The 19,909-nt window shown below is 39.8% G+C and overlaps 1 protein-coding gene across 3 annotated transcripts in view; it reads right to left on the bottom strand.

The window, feature by feature from the left end:
- CPNE4 (copine 4) overlaps positions 1–19,909 on the bottom strand; it is a 583,236-nt gene that overhangs the window by 421,945 nt on the left and 141,382 nt on the right. For all 3 annotated transcript variants that reach the window (XM_060298612.1, XM_060298611.1, XM_030876424.2), the window contains one exon: positions 1,644–1,824. In XM_060298612.1, the coding sequence (XP_060154595.1) occupies positions 1,644–1,824 (181 nt within the window). The remainder of the gene's footprint in view (positions 1–1,643; positions 1,825–19,909) is intronic.

The following is a 19,909-nucleotide window of genomic DNA, read 5'->3' as shown; positions in this document are numbered from 1 at the left end:
TAAATGAAGATCCCCTATCTGCCATCTGTCACTCATCCCCTCATACGTGTTATGTTGCCTTCTCACCTGAATTTCATCTGCTTACCAACTTCTATCAAACCACCCTTTCAGAGAAGTGGCTTTTATCACATATGTACAGGTAAGTAAACATGCTACCTGTGAGGTCTTCTGAGCCTTCTTCCTGCTGTGGAGTGAAGACGTTGGCCCCTAGAGGAGCACCTGTCAGCTCCTTGCAAACAGATGGAAGAAGGACTCAAGTCTATACTCAGGGATCCAAACAAGGTATTTGTCTACATTTGATCTACTCAGTATGGATTCAAACCCCTCACCCAAATTCCACTGGGCATCTGGTTCCCTTAGAGACAATAACAACTGCTTCCTTGGCTGCACCCCCTGTCCCTCCCTCTCCTGCCTTCCACCTGAGACCAGATATTCAAAAATATTGCTAACTTAGACCACGTACCAAGAACAAAAATTAAAAACAACAACAACACAACAACAAAACAACCCAAAACTTAAAAACAGTCCTCATCCAATTTGTTTCAACTTTTAAATAAACAAACAGAACCCAACTTCAGAATTCAACATGCAATATTGCCACACAAACCACCAAAGACCACACCAATGGCCACCATAAGTATAAAATAGCAATAAAGAGCTCAGGCCCTGGAGCTTGACTAGGAAATATTAGATTTTCCACTTACCTAATCTTTGTTTCCTCACCTGTCTGTTTCCCCATAGGATTGTTGTATGGACAAAATTAGCTATTTTACATAAAGCACTTAGAACAATAAAGTTTAGCTAACATTAAGTTTTCACTCCAAAAAATAAATGTGCGATGTGGCCCCTGTAAGGCAGTCCCTGTTGCCCATCCCCAGGGCCTACTATGTCTAAAATGAGCACACAAATTAAGGGTAAATGTCAAAATATCCACAGTATTAAAACATCACGATATGGATGTTGATGTCCATCGACAGATGAATAGATAAAGAAGATGTGGTACATATATACAATGGAATATTACTCAGCCATTAAAAATAATTAATTAATGCCATTTGCAGCAATATGGATGGACCTGGAGATTATTATACTAAGTGAAGTAAGTCAGACAGAGAAAGAGAAATATCACGTGATATCACTCATATGTGGAATCAAAAAAAATTATATAAGTGAACTTATTTACAAACAGAAACAGACTCACAGACTTAGAGAATAAACTTATGATTAGCACGGAAAAGGGTATGGGGGCAGGATAGACTGGTAGTTTGAGATTGATATGTACACACTGCTATATTTAAAACAGATAACCAACAAGGACCTACTGTATAGCACAGGGACCTCTGCTCAATATTCTGTAATAACATAAGTGGGAAAAGAATTTGGAAAAGAATAGATACATGTATATGTATAACTGAATCACTTTGCTGTGCATCTGAAACTATCACAACATTGTTAATCAATTATACTCCAATATAAAAATTTTTTAAATAAATAAAAATCATGATATAAACAGAAATGTGATCATATTCATTTCTAGAATTTTCCATCTCACCGAAATAAACGACCTGAAGACAGGAAATGCCAAAATATTTTCAAATCACTCCTCCCGCCATGCTTCTGTCCATTTCACTGGACATGCCTACCTCGAACCACTGCCCGTGGGACTGCATCTTGAGGATGACACAGGGGTCTGGTTTGGAAAGGGCATCTCTGTCGGAAATGCCTTTGCATGCCACACGCAGCTCAACTTTGGTCAGGCAGGGGCTGTTAAAGATTCCCAGTGTATTGGCAGCTGACTCATAAATGTTGCTCATCTTCTTCATTCTGTTTTAGGCAAGAAAAAGAGGAAAAAATAGATGCCAATCACCACAGTATTTTTCAAAGGAAAAAGCTTCCCAGTCACCCTTCAGGAAAATGTTCAACACACAGTATTGAGTACTGAATATATTAATTATCTGGCTTTCCACAGCAGGGTCAGGGTTCCAGTGAAACAAACAAACAAACAAAACCAAAAGAAAAAACAACCAAAATACCCAATAGGTGCTAATGCACTTGGCTAAGAACACTATTTTCTTATATGATTTGCATACATTTGCATAGTAAAATTTTTAGTCTATGAAATAATATTAACGAATTAGTGCAACAGACTGCAAACTGTAATCCAGTTCTATATTAAGTGCATGGCTTGTGTGAAATTTTACAGAGTTGTTGGTTAATCAGTTTAGTCACATTCCAAGTTGTTCAGATTCCTCCCAAATCCAGCTCTTCTTTTCCTTCTGTGTGATGGCACAGAGAAGGACATTGTCTGACCTGAAGAAACAGTCCAAATTTCCCTTCCCCAAACCCTGGCTCCATTTCTCAAGATGCCTTCAGCAAACCAAGTCCAAGAGAGACCCAGCATCTGATCTCCTGCCTCAAGTGCATTAGTCCATTCTCTCCTTTCCCTTCCCTGCTCCTGCTACCACGTCAGAAATGTGACTGTGACCATTTGAAGGACAGCACAAAGCCTAAACCATGGAAACAGCAGCCACAAGTAAGTACTGCTGGCCTCCTTCCTGTCCTCACATGGTCACCTTTCAATGACACTTTGCATCACCAAGGCCCAGGGCTACAAGGAACCCCCAGAACCCTCCAACACTCTCCTTCTCAGAGGAGGGCTGGGCCTGTAAGGACATCGACAGAGCCTCTCAGGGGTGAAATCAATATCCTTCTCATGAAATTCTGTTTCCCTGTAGATTCCCTATGAGAAACGGCATTGGTGTCCCACAGTGGAATTTCTTCATCTATAAAATGAGGATAATCCATCCTTCTCCCTTCCCTTCTTCCACAAATATTCAGTGAGTCCCCTTGGTATCTGGCACCATGCTAGGTTTGCGTACACCATAACCTCTTAAACACACACACACACACACACACACACACACACACACACACACACACACACACACACACACACACACACACACACACACACACACACACACACACACACACACACACACACACACACACCAGCTGGTCTCTCCAAACTTAGCAGCTAGCTCCATGCCAAAGGCAACCTTTTCCAACCTGACAATGCCCCTCCCTCATGGCAGATGTCACTGGAATTTTCTCTCCCAATGCTCCATCACAAGGCTTTCTGCCCTCCCTCCCTTCCACATTCCAACTCTCTAGTTCCCTATTTATCTAGTTATTATGAACACATGTTTTTCCCTATATATGCTGAAGGGAAGTTGCACTGAATACCAGAAATTTATCTCCTAGAACAGAAGTGGACAAACTATGGCCTGTGTGCCCAATCTGGCTTGCCACCTGCTTTGATACATAAAGTTTTGTTGGAACACAGCCCTGGTCGTGCATTTACATATTGTGTGTGGTTGCCTTAATAGATTGCAGCCCAGAGTATTTGCAACAGAGGCTGCATGGCCTGCAAAGCCTGAAATACCTACTCTCTGGCCTCTTCAGAAAATGTTTCCCAGTCTCTGCTCTAAAATATCAGGTAAGGGGAGTTTGCAGTTGGAAGGAGTTGGGATTCTCTTTCAATATGTGCTGTGGGATTAGTCTGAGGGTGAGAGTTGCTCTATCCTCTATCATACTGAATATTAATAGAGATTTTGGGACATTTGTTTTTTTACATACAAGAAAATCCAAGCTGAGAGGGGATTGGAACCTTGCCCGTGTCACACAGTTATTCTAATGGAAGAGCTAATACCGAAATGCCAGTTTTCTATCTTTTAGCCCATGCTATTTTTTACCATATGTAAAACGTTGGCTGGAGAATTGTTTGAATCTACAAAGTAACAGCGGATATAACAATATCCTTGATTTATTTCAACCTCCATGCAGAATCATTCTTTCTATTTTTAAACAAATTTTATTCATATACAGAAAATGCACAAATCATAAGTGTACAGTTTAATAAATGATGGTTCCTCTATTTTTACATATTGTGAGCAGACCAATCATTAGAGCAAAATAGAAGGCAGAGCATATGTGAACTTCAGTTTATAAAAAAGTGCACAGAGAAGGAATAGACTAGTAGGAGGATGGTTTTGTATCAGGCAGTGTTGGAAAAAATGTTGTGAACTCTCTATCAACTTTTTGATAAGAACAGCTTATCCTTCCTGAGTTCTGCTTTCCCAAAGCATTAGTTGGCTCCTTGGATCCACACTGCTCTTCTGAGTTCTGAGTGGCCTTTCCTATCTCTGGGAGGCATTGCTACCCCTTCTAACTCGCCCTATCCTTACAGGCTCATGGTCATGTCCATCCCCTTTCTCTCTCTCTCTTTTTCTTAAGGACTATCTTCTATTTTAGGTTCATAGCAAATTTCAGAGGAATGTTCAGAGATATCCCATATGCCACCTTCCTCCTCCATTACCTTCGTTACAATCAGTGAACCTCCACTGACTCATCATAATCACCCAAAGTCCATAGTTCACATCAGGGTCCACTCTTGGGGTTGCACATTCCATGAGTTTGGACAAATGTATAATAACGTGTACCCCCCATTACAGTACCATACAGAGTAGTTTCACCATCCTAACAATCCTCTATGCTCCACTTATTCATCTCTCCCTAACTCCTGGCAACCACTGATCTTTTTACTGTCTGCATAGCCTTTTCCAGAATGTCACAGAGATGGGAAGCTTTTCAGGCTGGCTCCTTTCATCCAGGACCCACTGACTCCTTTCTGTATAACACAAGCTTGCCTATAGAATGGAACACCTGCTCTAATGCCAAGTATTAATTGTGGTATGTAATGGAAAAAAGACTGTCAAGGAGACATACAGTTCCTTCCAGGGTCAAATCCTGGCTCCTTCACTCACTATGTAACCTTGAACAGGGTTCTTAACCTCTCTTGTAGTAATACCTACCTTGAAGAGTTGCTATGAAGGGCAGATGAAATAATACATGTAAAGTGCTTAGCACAATGCCAGGTATACAGTAGATGCTTCAAAAGTAGAGCTATTATTATTGTAATCTGACTGCTCTCAAGATTAAATCACTCATTCTCCCACTGCCAACTGGAACTCTCTTCGATTTTCTTGCTATTACTCCAGGATTAAGATTCTACTTGACCCCTTAAATACATTCTCTTTGCAGCCCACACAGTCTGGGCATAACACTCTCCACCTAAGAGCACAAAACCACCTCTCAAATCAGTAGTTTGTCTGAGGATTCATACACATTAGCTGATCAGAAGGCAGATAGTAAAATATAAGTGACAATCTGATCACATAGGCCAAAAGCTGTCTAAAATAATTTAAAACTATTAGGAAAGCTTCTCAAAATATGGATTTATGCCATAACCATGAATGATATATCCTAAACTGTAAGTGTACATAGTACTCTGAGATATTAGCTGGTAGTAAATTTAAATCGTTTATAAATGAATAAACAAATGAAATTGGGGCACATGTTCAGAGACTTTTTTAAAACCAGTGGGATATATGATCTAAAATTTTTTATGAACCATTCTTTTAGGCAAACACTTGGAGGATTTAGAGCTGGGAAAATAGCCATGATGAAATAATCATTTGATAAAAATTAATCAGTGGTTGGACTAGAGGAGAGAAGAAAGTTTATGATTGTCAAAGGGTGGTCATTATTTATTCCTCCTTTTTTCATCGATTTCACCACCACCCCTTCTTCTTCTGCTCAAGGACCTAAGAGGCTGACCTCCACTGAATGACAGCTCACTGTTGGCTAGCCTCCTGTGCTATGGTCTGAATGTCTGTGTCCCCCCACAAAATTCATATGCTGAAATCCTAACCCCTGAAGGTGGTGAGATTAGGAGGTGGAGACTTAGAGAAGCGAATAGGTCTGAGGGTGGAACCCTCATGAATGGCATTAGTGCTCTTACAAGAGAGACCACAGAGCTCCCCGGGCTCTTCTGCCATGTGAGAACACAGTGAGAAGAGAGCCCTCACCCAACCACGCTGTAACTCTGATTGGGATGTCCAGCCTCCAGAACTGTGAGCCAAACCCCTATATGACCCAGGTCCTGAAAGGCAACTCCATCTCCAAGATTCTCACTTCACTTTGGGAGTACTGTTTCTTCCTTTGGCTCCTTCAGGCTTACACTCATTCTAGGGTTGGGCCGGCATAAGTCCTTAGGTTTGGTCCCTGCCACCCACTGGCTGAGAACAATCAGTCAAGTCTCCAGAAAAAGCGCAGCTGTGAAACATTCACAGCCAACACTCATATCCACTGGGCACTGGGGGATGGTTACACTAACTTGATAAAGGGGAATTGGGCAGAGCATCAACAGGGTCTATTTCACCACAGTGGTTAGTCTCCTTTAGATCAGGGACTACTTCTTATACTTTACCCCAATAGTGTTCGCCTTGATAATATTTGTAGACTGGTGATGAAACCACTACACATCCTGACTTTTGGGGGGACAGGATATAGGCTATGTCCATGCACAAATGAAAGCCACACCTAGATGGACATATTGGAGATCATGAGTTCCTCTGGCTGTCCAGAGGTAGCAGCAGTCCTGACCTTGATTTTGGAGATGGTATATAGGCCAGTGAATTCAGACTGTTTGGCCTTGGCCCAGCTGAAGCTCACTGCTGAAAGGTGATCACAAACTACGGTTCTGTCAACCAGTGATCAGCTACAACCGGCTCCAGATAAGTGGAGTAAACAAGTAATTTCACACTCTGTTAAAAGACAGGATTAATGTGGCCAGATTATCAATACATTTTCCATGGCCTATTTAAATCCTTTTGTTGCCTTTCATACAATAGCCTGGTTTTACAGAGACTAATGTCTGCTGAGAATTATTTTGATGAAAGCTGACTTTTGGCCAATTTTAGAAGCAAATTATAATTGTCCTTTCACTTGGATAATTTAAGTTATAAAAAACCACTCCTTTAGCATATCAACACTCTCTAACAGGACAAATTGATCTTGAAACTTAATTAGTTTCTGAATGAGCTGAAAACAACGCCAAGACAATAGAGAGCTCAAGAGGAAAGAGAATCAGCTCGGGTTCACAGGGGACCAGCTTGCCTTAAAGCTATGTTAAGAATAAGCGCATACAGGGAGATCAGCTCGGTACCTTGTGACCACCTAGGAGGGTGGGAGAGGGAGGGGATGTGGGAATATGTGTGTGCATAAGGCTGATTCGCTTTGTTGTGCAGCAGAAGCTGGCATGGCAGTGTGAAGCAATTGTACTTCAATAAAGATGTAAAAAAAGAATAACTGCACAATCTCTGTTCTGCTTGCTCCGGCATTATTTGGCCTTTTTAAACGTCACTGCACATCCAGGAAGGCTGCTATGCTGGATGTCTCTATCACACATTTCCATATCAATGCAAGAAATATGACAGGGCGTCTGCTATGTGCCTGGTGCTGCAGTGGATCCAGAGGCCCCAAGCATCATTCACTCAGCTGAGGAGAAACCAGGTATTGTTCCCTCAACTTCTGAATTTATTTCCTATTCAACGTTTCCTGATCTACTGTTAGATCAAAAGTAAATTTATTCTTAGGCGGCAAGCATGGCGCTGGACACTAATGAGACAGCCCATCTCCTACATGTTCACATCCTGGAGCAGCTTCTCAGGCTGTGCACGATCATGGATCACGCGGGGAGCTTGTTAAGACATAGTTCCTGTTACAAGAGCCTGGAGTGGAGCCTGAGACTCTGCTCCCAGGTGTCACTGATCCTGCTGCCTATGGACCACACTTTGAGAGGCAAGGTTGTTGAGTACAAACCAAGCATTTATAAAACAAGGCAAACTGCCCTAGAAGTTGTTCATCTGAAGACCAGATGCTCACATATGGGATGTAGATGGTATGGATCCAGCATCAGAATATTTGATGCTAACCCAAACTCTGCTACTCCCTGTGTATGAGTTTGGGCAAGTTACTTGACTCTTCTGTGCCTCAGTTTTATCACATGTGAAATGGGAATAATAATAGCTCCTGACTTGTAGAGTTTTCCTGAGAATTAAATGAATTAAGCCTCATAATGTCTTCAGAAGAATAATGAAAACGATTATTGTCCTTTTTAAAAAGGATACCACTGAGTTCATGTAACATTTATCAAGCTCATATATCTGCCAAGCACTCAATATGAAGTCATGAGATCCCAGGAGAATCGTTTCACAGGAAGGAAACTGCAGCTTAGAGAAGTAAAACAACTATTCAGCCAAGTGTGATGAATAAGGATTTGAACCTAGAACTCCAGGTCCAGAATTTAGGCTCTTAACCACTCTGCTCCACTCTCCTCCCTGTGGGATAGCTACTTAAGAAGACTCTCAATAGAAAAAGGAACCCTTCTACATTGTTGGTGGGAATGTAAATTGGTGCAGCCACTATGGAGAACAGTATGGAGGTCCAATGTTCATAGCAGCACTATTCACAGTAGCCAAGATGTGGAAATCCATCAGTAGATGAATGGATAAAGAAGATGTGATGTGTGTGTGTGTGTGTGTGTGTGTGTTCACACACACACAATGGAATACTACTCAGCCATAAAAAAGAATGAAATAATGCCATTTGTAGCAAAATGGATGGACCTAGAGATTATCATACTAAGTGAAGTAAGTCAGAATGTGAAAGACAAATACCATATGATATCACTTATATGTAGAATCTAAAGTATAACACAAATGAACTTACCTACAAAAGAGAAACAGACTCACAGACACAGAGAACCGACTTGTGGTTGCCAAGGGGGAGGGGGTGGGGGAGAGATGGATTGGGAGTTTGGGATTAGCAGATGCAAACTCTTATATATAGGATGGTTAGACAACAAGGTCCTACTATATATAGCACAAGGAACTGTATTAAATATCCTGTGATAAACCATTATGGAAAAGGATATAAAAAAGTATACATGTATAACTGAATCATTCTGCTGTATAGTAGAAATTAAGACAACATTGTAAATCAACTATACTTCAATTTTAAAACTTTTTTTAAAAAAGAAGACTCTCAATAAAAGGGGCAACTGGGGACTTACACCACACAACACTTGCCCAAATGTTCCTGACTTCCCTGGTTCCCCTGAGTGTCACACTGTACTGCCCCTCCCTCTTTCTGTCCATCCCCCAAAAATTCCAGCACCCTTCTATCTCAGTCCTTGAAACTTTTAGATTCCTTATTATTTTTTCCTTCATAGAGAACCCTTTATTTTAGAAATTAACCTGCTCTCTGGTTCCCTTCCTCTCACAGCTTTAATCATGATGCATCCTGCTCAGGCCCCCTCGGCTCCCGGTTTGGCAGCACAAACACTGAATCTTCCCACAAGGGCCAAAAAGGGAGAAAAGCCTATAATGCTCTATAAATCTCTTTTAAAAATAGCTTGTTTTCTGAGCCACTAATACTAACGACACCAATAACAAACTACACAGACAGTGTTTCACTGAATTCTTGAGACAGTCTCTTGAGATAGGTATTGCCAGCCCCACTTCATAGATGTACAAGTAAGACTCATGGTGGTTAAATCGCAGCTGCCAAGTGACAGTCAGGAATCAAGCCTGGGTCTAATGGACTCCACAATCTGTGTTTTTGACCATTTCTTATAAAATGATTTACACTCAATTAGATTAAAAATTATTTTGCTTCTAGATCATGCAAAGGCAAACTTAAAACCCGTTCCAATCTTAATAAAATCTCTAAGGTGTACTATGTACATTAATGAGATTGTGCTCTAGCAGCCTTTAAAAATTCACTTTTCTTTCTTCCCCTTACTCTCAAAGCAGCCCAAGTCACTTTTGGAACTCTTTGTAACGGCAGCCTCACCAACAAGTTGAGGGGTCTGGGAACTCAGTGCCCCTACCCAGATGATTTCATCAGAGAGCATTGATGACTTATCATTGGTGGGGCTACACCACCAGAAAACCCAGAAATAAAACCACATGAACCACAAAAGGCCATGGTGCTAATGAATAAGATTCAAAATTGACAATATGTGGACTTGAATGTTTTTCTTGAAATATACTATGCCAAATCACTCAAGTGCAGTAAATTATTATTTCAGTCATTTCCTGACTTTCTAATTTGAGACAACCAAGAGGCCGAAAGAAAAATATCCAGCAGAGATCCTATTTACTGAAAAAGAGCTTTCTTGGGAAAATGTACATAAGGAATCAGATATATCGATGTTCTAGGAACTTCCGGGCTCACATTTGTATCTCTGACAATGAGTCATAAACATGAGATTTTTCTAGAAAGCAATTATGTCCATTGCATCACATTCCTATTAATTTTATAGCACTCAAATGTCACCCATTTTTAGGAGAAGAACTGGATATACAAATTTAACTGGACGACTACAAAGGCTGACAAAATTTTAAAAGTGAAACATGAACAAAATGTCAAAGGAAATTGTATGAATAACTGTCTCCTCCCTGTTACAGCCACTCCTTTTCCTACCACACCAAAGGCAACTAAAGATCCTGAATGAGAGAGAAAAAGCAAATTCAGATGATGTTTTATTATTTTGGCACTGAAATAATTTCCTCCTGTTTCTCAGGCAACTAAATTTACCCAGTAAAAAGATCAAATCCCAGTCTTCTTTTGTTCAGTTATTTTCCCTTTTTAATATAATCACAGGGTGGATTCTTCCATTAATGTCATGCTAACAGGAAGCTGGGGGCTCACAAAGTGGATTTTGTGCTTCTGGTCTCATATATGTGGCTAAATTTAAAAGCAAAAAGGAGCAACATTATTTTTATGTTCAACAGGAGAAACTATAGACAGTATATGAAGCCAGAAGCCAATTTCCTTGAAAAAGCATGGTAATGGATCTACTGATGGGTCTTGTTCTGCTCCTGCACCTCGTTTAAGACTTGCTTCTGCTTTGAACAACATCCTAGCATTAACAGGCTTTTGTTTAGTTGGCATAGGACAGAATCGTGTGTTTTGGGGATACAGAACACAACGTTTAGTTCAGTGCTGCCAAGTAGAAATATGTGTGTTGATGGACATTTTCTTTACCTACGCTGTCCAGTACAGTGGCCAAAAGCACTTGAGCTGGGGCTAGTGCAATTGAGGAAATGAATGTTTAACTTTATTTAGTTTTAACTTAAATTTAAATAGCCACCTGTGGCTGGTGGCTACCATAACTGACATGTGCTGGACATATTGTATTAAACTTCTGTTCATAGCGTTCTTTTATTTTCCTTTGTTTCTCCTGAAGACTAAAACTGAATGCTATTGCTCAAAAGAACCTTCCAACATGAATGTGATGTCAAGGACCTCACCTCAAAGCAAGTCATGGAAACAGGACTCTTTTATTTTTATTTATTCACTTTTTAAAATAAATTTACTTATTTATTTATTTTTGGCTCTGTTAGGTCTTCGTTGCTGTGTGCAGGCTTTCTCTAGTTGCGGTGAGCGGGGGCTACTCTTTGTTGAGCGAAGTGAGCGGGCTTCTCATTGTCGTGGCTTCTCTTGTTGTGGAGCACAGGCTCTAGGCGTGCGGGCCTCAGTAGCTGTGGCACGTGGGCTCAGTAGTTGTGGCTTGCGGGCTCTAGAGCTCAGGCTGAGTAGTTGTGGAGCACGAGCTTAGTTGCTCCACGGCATGTGGGATCTTCCCCGGCCAGGGCTCGATCCTGTGTCCCCTGCATTGGCAGGCAGATTCCTAACCACTGCACCACCAGGGAAGCCCAGGACTCTTTTATAAGAGAAATCTATTTCCCACTCTTTAGTGGAGACTGAACACAGAGGTGCTAAAAGGACTTAGCAAGCCCAGGTTTGGCCCATAGTCTTTTCCTCGTTTGCCAGGGCCAGTTGCTCAGGGGTGAATGCTTGCAGTACTGCACAGAGACAGACTGCACAAGAAAGCGAGTGATTAATTAACAATGTCTGCCATCCACACATTGGGGTGGGGGAACGTGGCAGCCTAAGGAAGATAATGGAGTGAGGCTCTCCTTAGAACATTTTTTTTAACTTTTTATTTTATATTGGAGTACAGTTGATTAACAATGTTGTGTTAGCTTCAGGTGTACAACAAAGTGATTCAGTTATACATATACATGTATTTATTCTTTTTCAAATCCTTTTCCTAGTTAGGTTGTCACATAATGTTAAGCAGAGTTCCCTGTGCTATACAGTAGGTCCTCGTTGGTTATTTTAAATATAGCAGTGTGTACATGTCAATCCTAAACTCCCTAATGATCCCTCCCCCCACCCTTCCCCCCATAACCATAACTTCATTCTCTAAGTCTGTGAGTCTGTTTCTGTTTTGTAAATAAGTTCATTTCTATCATTTTTTTTTAGATCCCACATATAAGCGATATCATACCATATTTCTCTTTCTCTGTCTGATTTACTTCACTCAGTATGACAATATCTAGGTCCATCCATGTTGCTGTAAATGGCATTATTTCATTCTTTTTAATGGCTGAGTAATATTCCATTGTATTTATGTACCACATCTCCTTTACCCATTCTTCTGTTGATGGACATTTAGGTTGCATCCATGTCTTGGCTACTGTAAACAGCACTGCAATGAATAGTGAGGTGCATATATCCTTTTGGACCTTGTTTTTCTCTGGGGGTATATGCACAGGAGTGGGATTGCAGGATCACATGGATTAGTCTCCAAAATTTACAAATAGCTCATGTGGCTTAATATCATCAAAACAAACAACCCAATCAAAAAATGGGCAGGAGACCTAAATAGACATTTCTCCAAAGAAGACATACAGATGGCAAAGAGGCACATGAAAAGATGCTCAAAATCGCTAATTATTAGAGAAATGCAAGTCAAAACTACAATGAGATATCACCTCACACCAGTCAGAATGGCCATCATCAAAAAAATCCACAAACAAATGCTGGAGTGTGGAGAGAAGGGAACCCTCCTACAGTGTTGGTGGGAATGTAAATTGGTGCAGTCACTATGGAGAACAGTATGGAGGTTCCTTAAGAAACTAGAACTTCTTTCTAATGTGACATTGCCTTTATGTCTGATGTGTAATAATGTTTCTACAGAAAGTTTCAAAATGGCAAAACATAAGCTTTGTGGCAAATGGCCTTGCTGAGGTAGCAATGAATGAAAACAAATGAGAGATGAGAATTGAGGTAGAAGTACTATGTAAAGTGGGTGTGATTTGGGGAGTGGAGAGAGGACTGCTGGAAAGGGAGGCTGTTCTAGAGGATAACAACATATCCATCTCAGATATCAGTCATCATGATGCTTCAGTGAAGAGGAAAGCCACAGTCTATGTGGAAGTTATGGTATCTGCATGTCAGTATTCACACATGGACACAAACACACATTCATTCTCTCCCTCTCTCTCTTCCTCCCTCTCCTGTTGAATTTCCATAGTACCAGAGTACAAGGTGGGACTGCTGTTGTGTAACAATGTGAGAAATTTATATTCAGTGGAGGAGTCTGGAAAGGAAAGAAAGAGTCTCCCCATGAACACTGAGAAACTTCAGGGGTCCTCTGACAGCATGAAGACATACTGACTGAATGGCTCATGTTTAGGCACCTGGGCAAAGTATGTATAAGACATGATTAGATGAGGAGGAAACCTGACAGATGCCATGTGTGTGGGGGCTGGGAGTTCTGTAGATGTCCATCCTCACTGCCTGTGAAGAGAATATGAACACAGGAAAAAACCTGCAGGTTCCAGTGCAGGCAGAGACCAGAGAAATAAGTGCCACAGGAAAACCATAACAGCAACAATAAAACCAACCACAACTGTTTTTGCATACTTGGGTGACCAGCACTGTGCTCAGTGCTGCCAGCTACACCATCACATTCAATCCTTTCAATAGTTATTAAGGGTAACTCAGTATTATTTCAGTTCTACAGATGAGAAAACTGAGATTCAGAAAATCTAAGTAAATTCCTAGATCACATAACCAAAAAAACCGAAGGGGGCAGGATTCAATTGTATTCTTTTTAACTCCAAAGTTACAGGATTCTGTCTGTAATATTATTCAGCCTCCTCTGTATACCTTAACATCTCAGTTCAGTTTCTAGTTCTATTTGAGTTCCTTCACGCTAACAGTCCCAGAGGGTTATACCTCTTTCATTCATTCATTCATAAAATATTTATTTAACACTTCAGATGTGTGCTGGGAACCATGCTGGGTACTGGGAAATACAAAGAGGAAAAGGGTCACTAACTCCAAGGAGCTTGCAGGCAAATGGGAAATAAACAGATTAAGGTTTTTTTTTTTTTTAATTTTTACTGGAGTATAGTTGATTTACAATGTTGTGTTAGTTTCTTGAGTTACAGAAAGATGAATCAGTTATACATATAAATCCACTCTTTTCTAAGTTCTTTTCTCATATAAGTCATTACAAAGTATTGAGTAGAGTTCCCTGTGCTACATGTTAGGTCTTTATTAGTTATTTAATTTATATATAGTAGTGTATATATGTCAATCCCAATCTCCCATTTTATCCCTCCCCCGCTTTCCCCCTTGGTAACCATAAGTTTATTTTCTACATCTGTGACTCTATTTCTATTTTGTAAATAAGTTCATTTGTACCATTTTTTTAAGATTCCACATGTAAGCAAATGATATTTGTCTATCTCTTACTTAACTCAGTATGACAATCTCTAGGTCCATCCATGTTGCTGCAAAGAGCATTCATTATTTTTTATTCTTTTTTATGGCTGAGTAATATTCCATTGTATGTATGTATGTATATATATATATATATATATATATATTCACCACATCTTCTTTATCCATTCCTCTGTCATGGTCATTTAGGTTACTTCCATGTCCTGGCTATTGTAAACAGTGCTGCAATGAACACTGGGGTGCATGTATCTTTTCGAATTAAGGTTTTCTCCAGATATAAGCCCAGGAGTGGGATTGCTGGATCATATGGTAGTTCTACTTTTAGTTTTTTAAGGAACCTCCATACTCTTTCAGGAGTGGCTGTACCAATTTACATTCCCACCAACAGTATAGGAGGGTTTCCTTTTCTCCACACCTGCTCTAGCATTTATTGTTTCTAGATTTTTTGATGATGGCCATTCTGACTGGTGTTGAGGTGGATACTGCATTGTAGTTTTGATTTGCATTTATCTAATAATTAGTGATGTTGAGCATATTTCCATGTACTTTTTAGCCATCTGTGTGTATTCTTTGGAGAAATGTCTATTTAGGTCTTCTGCCCATTTTTCGATTGGGTTCTTTGGTTTTTTGATATTGAGCTGCATGAGCTGTTCATATATTTTGGAGATTAATCCCTTGTCTGTCACTTCATTTGCAAATATTTTCTCCATACCGTGGGTAGTCTTTTTGTTTTGTTTATGGTTTCCTTTGCTATGCAAATGCTTTAAAGTTTAATTAGGTTCTTTCTTCTTGTTTTTATTTTCATTACTCTAGGAGTTGAGGGCCAAAAAAGATCTTGCTGTGATTTATGACAGAGAGTATTCTGCCAATGTTTTCCTCTAAGAGTTTTAAAGTATCCAGTCTTACATTTAGGTCTTTAATACATTTTGAGTTTATTTTTGTGTATGGTGTTAGGGAGTGTTCTAATTTCATTTTTTTACATGTAGCTGTCCAGTTTTCCCAGCACCACTTATTGAAGAGGCTGCCTTTTCTCCATTGTATATTCTTACCTCTCTTGTCATAGATTAGGTGACCATAGGTGTATGGCACTATGGAGTTCCTATCCTGTTCCATTCATCTATTTCTGTTTTTGTGCCAGTACCATACTGTTTTGATTACCGTAGCTTTGTAGTATAATCTGAAGCCAGGGAACCTGATTCCTCCAGACCATTTGTCTTTCTCAAGATTTCTTTGGCTATTTGGGGTCTTCTGTGTTTCCATACAAATTGTAAAATGTTTTGCTCTAATTCTGTGAAAAATGCTATTGGTAATTTGATAGGGGATTGTATTGAATTTGTAGATTGCTTTGGGTAGTATAGTCATTTTGACAATATTTATTCTTCCAAACCAAGAAACATGGTATATCTCTCCATCTGTTTGTGTCACCTTTGATTTGTTTCATCAGTATCTTATAGTTTTCTAAGTAGAGGTCTTTTGCCTTCTTAGGTAGGTTAATTCCTAAGTATTTTACTCTTTTTGATGTGATGGTAAATGGAATTGTTTCCTTAATTTCTCTTTCTGATCTTTCATTCTTTCTTATCATCACTGGAATAAAGCCCACTTGATCACGGTGTATGATCCTTTCAATGTGATGTTGGATTTTCTTTGCTAGTAACTTGTTGACTTTTGCGTCTATGGCCATCAGTGATATTGGCCTGTAATTTTCATTTATTGTGGTATCTTTGTCTGGTTTTGGAATCAATGTGATGGTAGCCTTATAGAATGAGCTTGGCAGTATTCCTTCCTCTGCAATTTTTTGGAATAGTTTGAGAAGCATAAGTGTTAACTCTTCCCTAAATGTTTGATAGAATTCACTCATGAAGCTATCTGGTCAGACTTTTGTTTGTTTTGGAAGTTTTAAAATCACAGTTTCAATTTTAGTACTTATGATTCATCTGTTCATATTTTCTATTTCTTCCTGGTTCAGTCTTGGAAGGTTGTAGCTTTAGAAGAATTTGTCCATTTCTTTTAGGTTGTCCATTTTATTGGCATACAGTTGCTTTTAGTAGTCTCTTATGATCTGTGGTGTCAGCTGTAACTTCTTTTCCATTTCTAATTTTATTGATTTGAGTAATCACCCTCTTTTTCTTGATGAGTCTGGCTAAAGGTTTATCAATTTTGTTATGTTCTCAAAGAACCAGCTCTTAGTTTAATTGATCCTTGCTATTCATTTCTATTTCATTTACCTCTGCTCTGATTTTTATGATTTCTTTCCTTCTACTAACTTTGGGTTTTTTTGGTACTTCTTTCTCTAGTTGCTTTAGGTGTAAGGTTAGACTGTTTGAGATTTTTCTTGTTTCCTGAGTTAAGATTGAATTGCTATAAACTTCCCTCTTAGAACTGTTTTTGCTGCATCCCACAGGTTTTCGATTGTCGTGTTTTCGTTGTCATTTGTCTCTGGGTATTTTTTGATTTCTTCAGTGATCCATTGGTTGTTTAGTAACATATTGTTTAGCCTCCATGTGTTTGTATTTTTTACAGTTTTTTTTCCTGTAATTGATTTATAATCTTATAGCATTGTGGTTGGAAAAGATGCTTGATATGATTTCAATTTTCCTAGATTTACTGAGGCTTGATTTGTGGCCCAAGATGTGACCTGTCCTGGAGAATGTTCCATGTGCACTTGAGAAGAAAGTGTATTCTGCTGCTTTTGGATAGAATGTCCTATAGATATCATTTAAGTCTATCTGGTCTAATATTTCATTTATTAATTTTCTGTCTGGATGATCTGTCCATTGTAATTGGGGTGTTAAAGTCTCCCACTATTATTGTGTTACTGTCACTTTCCCCTTTTATGGCTATGAGTATTCGCCTTATATATTGAGGTGCTCCTATGTTGGGTGCACATATATTTACAATTGTTATATCTTTTTCTTGGATTGATCCCTTGATCATTACGTGGTGTCCTTCTTTGTACCTTGTAACAGTCTTTATTTTAAAGTCTATTTTGTCTGATATGAGTATTGCTACTTCAGCTTTCTTTTGATTTCCATTTGCATGGAATATCTTTTTCCATCCCCTCACTTTCCATCTCTATGTTTCCCTAGGTCCGAAGTGGGTCTCTTGTAGACAGCATGTATACAGGTCTTGTTTTTGTATCCATTCAGCCACTCTATGTCTTTTGGTTGCAGCATTTAATACATTTGCATTTAAGGTAATTTACAATATGTATGTTTCTATTGCCATTTTCTCAATTGTTTGGGGTTTGTTTTTGTAGGTATTTTTTCTTCCCTTACTCTTTTCTTCTCTTCTCTTGTGGTTTGATGACCATCTTTAGTGTTGTTTTTGGTTGCTTTTTCTTTTTTTGTGTGTGTATCTATTGTAGATTTTTGGCTTGTGGTTACCATTAGGTTTCAATATAGCAGGCTTTATATGTACAAGGTTGCTTTAAGTTGCTGGTCTGTTTCCCACCTACAGAAGCTCCATTTGTTGTAAAGCTGGTTTGGTTGTGATGAATTCTCTTAGCTTTTGCTTGTCTGTAAAGCTTTTGATTTCTCTGTTGAATCTGAATGAGAGCTTTGCTGGGTAGAGTATTCTTGGTTGTAGGTTTTTCCCTTTCATCACTTTAAACATGTCATGCCACTCCCTTCTGACCTGCAGAGTTTCTGCTGAAAAATCAGCTGATAACCTCATGGGGATTCTCTTGTATGTTATTTGTTGCTTTACCATTGTTGCTTTTAATGATTTTTCTTTGTCTTCAATTTTTGTCAGTTTGATTAATATGTGTCTTGGTATGTTCCTCCTTGGTACATGGGACTCTGCACCTCCTGGACTTGAGTAAGTGTTTCCTTTCTTATGTTAGCAAGTTTTTTGCTATAATATCTTCAAATATTTTCTCAGGCCCTTTCTATTTCTCTTCTCCTTCTGGGACCAATATAATGTGAATGTTGGTACGTTTAATATTGTCCAAGAGGTCCCTGAGACTGTCCTAATTTCTTTTCATTCTTTTTTCTTTATGCTGTTCTGTGGCAGCAATATCCACCACTCTGTCTTCTAGCTCACTTATTCGTCCTTCTTCCTCAGTTATTCTGCTCTTGAGTCCTCTTAGTGTTTTTTTTTATTTCAGTTATTGCATTGTTCACCTCTGTTTGTTCTTTAAATCATCTAGTTCCTTGTTAAACACTTCTTGTATCTTCTCAATCTGTGCCTCCATTCTTTTTCAAGATTTTGGATCATCTTTACTATCATTACTCGGAATTATTTTTTCAAAAGATTACCTATCTCTTCTTCATTTAGTTGTTCTTGTAGGTTTTTATCTCATTGCTTCATCTCTAACATATTTCTCTGTTGTCTCATTTTGTTCTGGTTTTGTGGTCTCCTTTCTGCAGCCTGCAGGACGGTAGTTCCTGCATGTGAGACCTTGTGTGCACCCTCCAAGAGTGGAGTCTCTGTTTCCCCCAGCTCTGTGGAGCTCCTGCACTCAAGCCCCACTGACCTTCAAGGCTAAATGCTCTGGGGGTTCTTCCTCCAGATACCAGACCCTCAGACTGTCTTGAAGGGCTATTTTTACATGGGAACATCCCTGTGTAACCTGCATGGGTTTAATAATTTTTGGTGTGAGCGTTGTTTTTAATATAGATGTCTGCCACCTCTTTCTTCAGTGTATGCTGCTCATTATCCCCTTCATAAGAGGTGTGACTGACGTTGTGGTGACCAGAGTCTGCACTGGATACTGAATGTGGCTTTCCCTTTGCTCTGTGGTTGTCACTGCCCTGTCAGAGTTGGGGTCTGCTCCCTAGTTGTTGGAGTAGAGGTCCCCAGAGCTGTTTCTTAGTTGTGTTTCTGATTTGTGGTGAAAGGTAGGTTGGATTGGAGCACTCCCACTGGGAGAGAAGCCACTGAGTATTACTCCTCTGGAGCTGTTCACCTGTGGGTGTGTTCTGTTGTGTCACCTTTCATCTGTTGTGCGAGCTCTCAGATTACAACATTGTTGGCACTGCTCTTGGCCCCATCTTAACTGTAGGTATGCTGGCAATTGGCCCTGGTGGCTCTCTGAAATTGTTTTCACCAGGCCACCAGCATAGATCCACTGAAGTCAGGTCCCAAGATTGCAGTAATTATGGATCTGGACTCACTGTGGGCACTTTGGGGGCAGCTCAGACACTGGCCTGGTCCAACGCCCACACGTGTGTGCCCACAGAGTCTACAGCTGCTAAAGATAGACCCATCTTGGCTGCAGGAGGACTTGCTGTCTGTTTAGATGTTCTGCAGGAGCTGAGTTTACAAAGCTGGTCATAGCGGTGTCAATCCACAGTCTGCACAGCTGGAAGGAGAGATTTCAGCTTTTCTTCCTTAGTTGCATAGCCCCTGGGGTTCAGCTGTGGTTTCAGCCCCACTCCTGAGTGTGGGCTACCCACAG

This window comes from Globicephala melas, chromosome 4 (genome assembly GCF_963455315.2).
Source record: "Globicephala melas chromosome 4, mGloMel1.2, whole genome shotgun sequence".
In the NCBI taxonomy this organism is placed as follows: Eukaryota; Metazoa; Chordata; class Mammalia; order Artiodactyla; family Delphinidae; genus Globicephala; species Globicephala melas.
The sequence above is the reverse complement of the archived record's forward strand: the minus strand, read 5'-3'. Positions and strand labels throughout refer to the sequence as shown.